Genomic DNA, 8,485 nt, shown 5'->3' with positions numbered 1-8,485 from the left:
GAGAGATGTCGTTGCTGGCATCAGGCAGATCTTGGAAAAAGAGAACACCTGTAAAATGTTTACTTGTGCTTTATTGTCTATGCAAAGGAATTCAACTGTTTAGATCACAACAAATAATGGATAACATTGTGAAAACTGGGTATTCCAGGACACTTTATTGTACTCGTAACAAACCTACAAATAACAGAAGAGGTAGATGTTGGAACAGAACAAAGAGATACTGAATGGTTTAGAATCAGGAAAGGCCTGTGCCAGTGTTGTACCTTTCACAAAATGTATTAAATCCATCTGATGGGAAAATAATCTGAGAAACTAAATTATGTGAAGAACATGCCATCAGGATTGAGGAAGACTCAACACCATCAATATGCAGATGATACAACCTTGCTTGTTAGAAGAGAAGAGGCCTTGAAATACTGATGAAGATCCAAGATTACCAACCAGTATGGAGTGTACCTCAATGTAAAGACAATGAAATTTACCAATTAATAACATCATAATAAATGGAAAAAACATTGAAGTTGTCAAAGACTTCATTTTGCTTTGATCAATGCTCAGGGAATCAGCAGTTAAGAAAACAAAGATGTATCATTTGTGTGGGTTTAGTTATGTTTGGTAGTGCATTTATGCCATGCATTAGAGGCTCCAAGTTTGTCCCTGTTTTTCCAATGATGACTTTTATAGTTCTAAGTTTTACATTTAGATCTTTAACTCATGTTGACTTTGTTTTTGTATATGGTATGAGATATGGGTCTTGTTTCATTATTCTGTAAATGGATTTACAGTTCTCTTAGCACCATTTGTTGAAGAGTACCCCTTCCCCATTTAATGTGCTTTGGCCCTTTGTAAATGATCAACTGGCACTACGTGGATGGATTTACTTCTGGGTTCTCAATTGTGTTCCATTGATCTCTGGATCTTTCAGTGTAACTGGACTAGGCTGTTTTGACCACAATGACTGTGTAATGAATATTGAGATCAGGGAGTGAGAGACCTCCAACTTTCTTCTTCTTCTTAAGTAGTACTTTGCTATTCAAGGTTTCTTTCATTTTGTTTTATCAATGCTCAGGGAATCAGTAATCAATAATGAAAAGATGTACTGCATTAGGCAAATCTGTTTCAAAAAAACTTCTTTAAAGTATTAAAGAACAAAGATGTTAGTTTGAGAACTAAGGTGCCCCTGACCCAAGCCATGGTATTTTCCAATTGTTTCATTGTTGTTGTTGTTAAGTACCGTCGAGTTAGATCTGACCCATAGCGACCCTGTATAGAGTTTCTGAGGAGCAGCTGGTGAGCTTGAACCGTTGACCTTGCAATTCAAATGGCTTTGCAGTCTGGAGCATTAACCCACAGCGCCACACCAGGATTCTGTATGCATGTGAAATTTAGACAGTAAATAAGGAAGGTGATTTAAGAATCGATGCATTTGAATTAAGGTGTTTGAAAAGAATATTGACAGTACCATAGACTGCCTGAAGAACAAAGAAATCTGTACTTCTTAAGTATGGCCATTGTGCTTCTTAATAGGTAGGAAGGGTTTGGACCTGTAGTCAGGAAGTATATACATTTAGATATACAGATGCTGTTGTTAAGTGCCCTCAAGTCAGTTCTGACATATAGCAACCCTGTAAAGAGTTTCTGAGCAGTGGTTGGTGGGTTTGAGTTGCCAGTCTTGCAGGTTAGTAGTCCAATGTGTATCCTACAATGTCACAACATTCTCTGTCTCTGTGTATATATATGTTGCTATTGTTAAGTGTCGTCGAGTCAGATAAGACCCATAGCGACCCTGTATAGGGTGTCTGAGACGCAGCTGGTGAGTTTGAAAGCTGACCTTGCAGTTGACTTTGCAGTTCAGCGCATTAACCCACAGCATCACACCAGGACTACTACATATGTGTGTGTGTGCCTTCGAATCGGTTCCAACCCATAATGACCCTGCCGAGCAGCAGCTCGTGAACTTGAACCACCTACCCTGGGTTCAAGCCAACTTTATAGTCCAGCATATTAACCCACAGCACCACACAAGGAACACACACACACACACACACACACACACACACGGACTCTCTCTCTCTCTCTCTCTATATATATATATATACACACACATATATATATACATAGATACACATATACATACATACATATTTTTAAGTGCTGTACAGATATTAATTGCCCTCAAGTCAATTTTGACTCATAGGGTTTCTGAGGAGTGACTGATGAGTTTGAATTGCTGACCTTGTGTTTATTTATCCTAAGGAGCTCTGGTAGCGTAGTGGTTACGAATCGGGCTGCGAACCTTAAGGTCAGTGGTTTGAAACTACCAGCCGCTCCGCGGGAGAAAGATGAGGCTTTCTACTCCCGTAAGGATTTACACCCTCGAAAACCCTGTACAGGGTCGCTATGGGTCAGAACCGACTCAAAGGCACTTAACAAAACAGTGCCACACAGATATTTCCCTATTATTTTTCAGATAGTCAGATGAGCAGAAATTCAGAAGGGTTTTCTGAACTGCTCTTGTCTGACTGTAGCATTTGGTGGCCTCCAGAGAAATAGTGCATAAGTAAGGCTAATGCTAATGTGGAAAGTGAAGTTAGGACTTGAGAATGCCCAAAGGTACTGTACCATTAAGGTGGACAGCCAGTTAGTGTCATTTGGCAAAATTCTCTGTAGAAATGCATCTGGGAATACAATTTTTACAGCTTCAAAGACATATTAATTCCTGCATTATTGAATAGATTTATATTCTGCTCTTCCCAGTACCATTCATTTGATCATAGATATTATGTAGGTAATTCTTCAGACTTACAATTGTCAGGAACTTCTAAACACCTTTTGTTTTTAATTTTAGCCAGTGTTAAAATGTTAAATCTGCATTCAAAAGCCCCAGATAGCTTTCCTGTAGAATAAATATTCCATCTCCCCTTACTTGCCTGATAATTTAAGTGGCTATTTAAAGCCTCCCTTTGCAATATGTAGACTATTCTGAGCGATTTTGAGATTTTGGTTATATTTCCAGTAAATTAGTCTAAAGTGTTTGGAATTACTGGCTTATAACTTTCTGCATTTTATTTCAGATTTATGTGGTTCAGAAGAATGATCAGAGTGAGTGTTTCTATGAGAAATTCTCCCTGATTCATCCTAAAGTAATCTGGAAGACACTCAGATATGAATTGTCAGTGAACTGCCCAGCTTTCCTGGTTTGAAGACAGCACACTAGTAACTTTTAGCCTGGCTACATGTTGTCTGTTTCTATTCTTTTTTTTTTTTTTTTTTTCTTAAGCTATAATCTCTCTTGAAGCATATGGTAATTTGGTTATTATAGAAATTGTAGCACACACTTTAATTTTATGTTTATATTATTCCCAAGTGGAATTCCTGTAGAGTTACAGTGAATGAAATCTTCAAAATGTCATTAAAGTTACACTGAGTCCCATTCCGGTGCTTTTCTTATTAATGGGTAAGCTTGACTATCTACAATAATGAAGAATTTCCCAGTTTTTAATAAGCATTCCATCCTAAGCTAGCCTGGGTTCATCTGTGTCAACGAAGGTAAGTTTAGAACATGCATATTGCAAAATCACTATGAGAAAAATTGAACTTGTGTAAATAGCACTTTATAAGAACATCTATTCTTACTCTGTTAAGAGAACACACATACACACATATAAATGCAAAATTTTTGTACCTTACTACCAAGAAAATGAAGTAATCATATGATTATGTATTTTTTAGTACAAGAAAAAGCTTAATGATTAGTGTTAAGAAATTCTCTAAGCTAGAAGTGCTCTATTATCATGGTAGCTTATTTTTAGATCATGACTTGCCCAAACTGAAGTATTACCTGATAATTAACTCATTTAATTTATGGTGTGCTTGCTTTGTATTATTTAATTTGTTCGTTTCTTTATTTGACTTAGTTATATAAGGGGACTTCAAAAAGTACATACGAAGTGGAATTGGAAGATAATGGAATTTTTCTCTGAAACTTTGAAACCCCCTCATAGAAGTTTGCAGGATAATTGAAGTAGTTTGTAAACTAACTCCTCACTCAAGGAAGAAAAGAATGAAAAGTGAAATAACATTTGTGATATCAACCATGTACGTATGACACAGGGAGACCTAATGTCACTGCATGTACTCTTCATTGTATTTTAGAATTGCATATTTATATCTCAGTTCCATAGATGAGAAAAATGAGGCTTGAAGAACTGAAGCAATAAGCTGGAGTCATACCTGGTCAGTTCATTTTACTCCACCACTCTAAATATTTCTACCTCTTCTTGTGTTGCAACTGTTAAAACTTTTTACATAAAAGTAGCTTACTATTTTTTCATTAATTAAGAGTTCATTTATTTCATAGACATTTTCCTTACTATTTATATGGGCAAGAGTCTTAATTGCTTTTCTGGCACTATTTCCTTCTCACCTGAATGTTCTTACATTCTCCAATATCTTTGTTAATGAGTGGTCATAATAGCATATTCCCATTCATAGTGGGATTTTAAAAGTCATTTTCAATTAAATACTTATAATAATCTAGGAGCCAAGCAGATATTTTGATTGAAAAAAACAAACAAACATATTTTTGTAAAACTAATGAACAAAAAATTTAAAGACTTACAAAATTGTCAAAATATATTTGGGTGATCTGATAATCTCTCAACTTAAATATTAATGTTTGTCAATGAAGATTCAGATTAGTTTCTCTCCTTCCTCTTCTCTATGACATCCATGGACCTGACCCATATCTCACTGGGGTCTGAAGCAAGAGGTGCAGTTTGAGACTGAGGGAGATCAGGTTATCTGACTTGGAGTATTTATAGAATGTTACTAATTTTGAGAATTTATTTCTATACTCTTTATCCCATTCTTTCTTTCAAAATATTTTAGCAGCTTCATGTGAAATAATTCACAAATTATATATTCCACCCATTTCAAGTAAATAGTCCTATGGTATTTAGTACATTTGTAAATATGTACAAATATCATCACAGTCAATTTTAGACCATTTTATTCATATCACATACACACATGCTCGCGCGCACACACACACACACACACACACACACACACACACACAAACACATCCTCTTCCTTTAGTTGTTGACACTCCCTTGAAGAGCAGTACATATTACTCAGGTATTTTCTACTTTTAAAGTTGTTGTTGTTATGAAGTGCTTTAGAGTCAGTTCCAACTCACAGTGACCTTGTATAGGGTTTCCAAGGAGGAGCTGGTGGTTTTGAACTGCTGATTTTGCAGAAATCTTATATAAACCAAGAGAGAGTTACTCAAACAGAGCAAGGTTTTACTTTATGCTGTAAAATCAGAAAGGTGCGTGCCAAGGTTATATCTCTCACCATATTTATTGAATCTGTATGCTGAACAACTTATCTAAGAGGCTGTGCTACATGAAAAATGAGGCATCAGGATTAGTGGAAACTCATTAACAAAGTGCAATATGCAGATGGTACTTTGCTTGCTGAAATTGAAGATTTAAAGCACTGACTCATGAAAATCAAAGACCACAGCCTTCAACACAGAATACACATCAATATAAAGAAAACAAAAACCCTCACAAAACTAACAAGTAACACCATAATGAATGGAGAAAATGGAAACTATCAATGATTTCAGTTTATTTGGTTATACAATCACCATCTATAGAAGCAGAAGTCAAGAAATTGTATGATATATTGCATTGGGAAAATATGATGCAAAAAAGATCTCTTAAAATGTTAAAAAATAAAGACATTACTTTTAGGACTTAGATACACCTGAGCCAAGCCACCGTCTTTTCAATTTCATGATACTTATGCGAAACCTGGACAATGAATAAAGAAGACCAAAAACTAATGAATTCATTTTAATTATGGTATTAATGAAGACTATTGACTATACTGTGAAAGTCTGGAGGAATAAATAGATCTATGTTGGAATATGTACAGCCAGAATACTTCTTACAAGCAAGGTTGACAAGATTTTACCTCACATACTATGGACATGTTATCAGGAAGGTTTAACCCCTGTAGAAGGGCATCATGCTTGGAAAAATAGAGGTTCAGTGAAAATGAGGGAGACAGGTAATGAGATGAATTGACATTTGGCTGATACAATAGACTGAAACATACTAACGATTATGAGGATGACGTAGGACTAGGCAGAGTTTTGTTCTGTTGTGCACAGCATTGTTATGAGTATACAGGGTTGTAAGTCCAGTGCAGTACTGAATAGACAGCACCTAATAATAATTAGCTAAATGTTTGTTAATATCAAAATAGTATACTTACAGTAAAGAAAATTACTTATGCTCAAAATAACAGTTTGCATGCTCTTTGTTTACTGTTAAAATTGATTACCATTAAACTGGAATCATTATAAGAGACCTTTTGCAGCATATTAGTCTAATGCAATAAGTGATTTCTTACTACTGCTAACATGGGTGATGATAGTTGAGCCAAGTAAAATACATACTTAACCTCTTTATTAAATTGTCTCACAATATATTTATAAAGTAAGAGATATAATAAAAGTAACGCTTTAATTCCATATATAGATAATAGTTAATATTATTGCTGCGTGCCTATCCACTTTTGATATTTTGATATTATTATACAGCTAATTTTTATCCAAATTCATGTTTTCTTTACTTTCAGATATTCAATCCCTTGTTTATAACATACATCAAACTGGCATTTATGGAAAACCAAAGAAATATTTCAGAATTTATTCTTTTGGGACTTTCCTATAACAAGAACATACAAAGATTTTGCTTTGCTCTATTCTTATTTTGTTATATTTCTCTGTTGATAGGAAACTTTATTATCCTTGTTTCCATTCTAAGCAGTTCCCTTTTTCACCAACCAATGTACTATTTCCTTAGCCACTTAGCCTCTCTGGACATCTGTTATACTACTAGTGTGACACCCAAACTGATTGGTGATCTTTTATTGGGCACCAAGTCCATATCCTATGGTAATTGCATGTTACAAGTATTTACAATGCACTTCTTTGGCAGTACTGAGATCTTCATTCTTACTGCAATGGCCTTTGATCGCTATGTTGCTATCTGCAAACCTCTTCATTACATGATCATCATGAACAGAACAAAATGTAATATTCTTGTCTTAGCTGCCTGGGTTGGTGGGGCCGCCCATTCTTTTCCTCAGTTATTTATGGCAATCATGTTACCCTTTTGTGGGCCTAATGAAATTGATCACTATTTTTGTGATATATTGCCTTTGCTAAAAGTTGCCTGTACTGATACCCACATCACTGGTATTCTTGTGCTTGTCAATTCAGGCCTGGTTGTCTTAGCAACCTTTGTTCTCTTGTTTGGATCTTATGTCGTTATATTATTCACCTTAAGAAATCATTCAGCTGAGGGAAGACGCAAAGCCCTATCTACCTGTGCCTCCCATATCACTGTGGTGGTTTTATTTTTTGCTCCTGCAATCTTTATCTACCTTAGACCTCCTACCACTTATCCTGAGGATAAAGTCTTTGCACTCTTTTATACCATCATAGCTCCTATGTGCAACCCCTTAATCTATACCCTGAGAAATGCAGAGATGAAAAATGCCATGAGGAAAGTTTGGTGTCAAGGTTATTTGCAAAGGAAGCATACAGTTAATTCATGAGACTTGTAGGGTAAATAATTTTGTAAAATAAAATGTGTAATTTTGATATCATATTTTGTGTCATTTATTGCTATCAGTAATGGATTGAATGTGAGAAATAGAATTCTGAAGTTAATGTAATTCATTAAAGTAATTGAATCAAATACAAATCTACTACATAAAAAAATAATTAGAAACCTAGCTAATTCTGTGGGGTGTTAAGATGGTGTAGGGAGGATTCACTGCATAAAATATTCTGCTTTATAGCAGTTAGGGTGATGCTATATTGTTATTATTATTAAGGGCTATGGAATAGTTTCTGACTCATAGCGACATTGTATAGAGTTTCTGAGGAGCAGCTGGTGGATTTGGACCACCAACCTTATGGTTCACAGTCCAGTGTAACAGCCGGAGTCTCCAAGACGATACTTTACTAGGAAATAATTATAATGTTAATGTTTTATAATGAAAATTTTATTTTAAAATTTAGATTCAGGGTCAAGACCACATGGTAACACTTGCTTTGTGATAATGAAGCTGAATATGTTGTAATTTTTATAATAATTGTATATTTATACTAATATATTTTCCTATATATCCTCTATGAGTGTGGTTACTCCATAGAATAAGCATAGGTCTTCAAACTGCAAGGTTAGTCCTTGGAGCCCACCAGCCACTCTCTGGGAAAAACATGAGACTTTCTGGTCCTGCAAAGATTCACATCCTTGGAAACCCTATAAAAAGGTCTCTATGACCTTTTGATGACACTTGATGACACTTAACAGAACCCACTAGATGACAATTAACAACAACAACATAATCCTCTAAATAGTATAATACATTTTAAACTGGTTTAGGATGACAACAC

At 35.2% G+C, this 8,485-nt stretch overlaps 1 protein-coding gene across 1 annotated transcript; it reads left to right on the top strand.

Annotated features, from left to right (window-relative positions):
• Positions 1 to 6,696: 6,696 nt before the first annotated feature.
• Positions 6,697 to 7,638, top strand: LOC102813277 (olfactory receptor 4P4-like). Its single transcript, XM_006877579.1, has one exon. It carries the CDS (start codon positions 6,697 to 6,699, stop codon positions 7,636 to 7,638), a length of 942 nt encoding a protein of 313 aa, XP_006877641.1.
• Positions 7,639 to 8,485: the final 847 nt, after the last annotated feature.

The sequence above is a fragment of the Chrysochloris asiatica genome, unplaced genomic scaffold (assembly GCF_000296735.1).
Source record: "Chrysochloris asiatica unplaced genomic scaffold, ChrAsi1.0 scaffold00531, whole genome shotgun sequence".
NCBI classification, from domain to species: domain Eukaryota; kingdom Metazoa; phylum Chordata; class Mammalia; order Afrosoricida; family Chrysochloridae; genus Chrysochloris; species Chrysochloris asiatica.
The sequence above is the reverse complement of the archived record's forward strand: the minus strand, read 5'-3'. Positions and strand labels throughout refer to the sequence as shown.

Bases quoted from the DNA above. Each gene is read 5' to 3' on its own strand.
- LOC102813277 (XM_006877579.1), top strand. From the start codon at position 6,697: ATGGAAAACCAAAGAAATATTTCAGAATTTATTCTTTTGGGACTTTCC.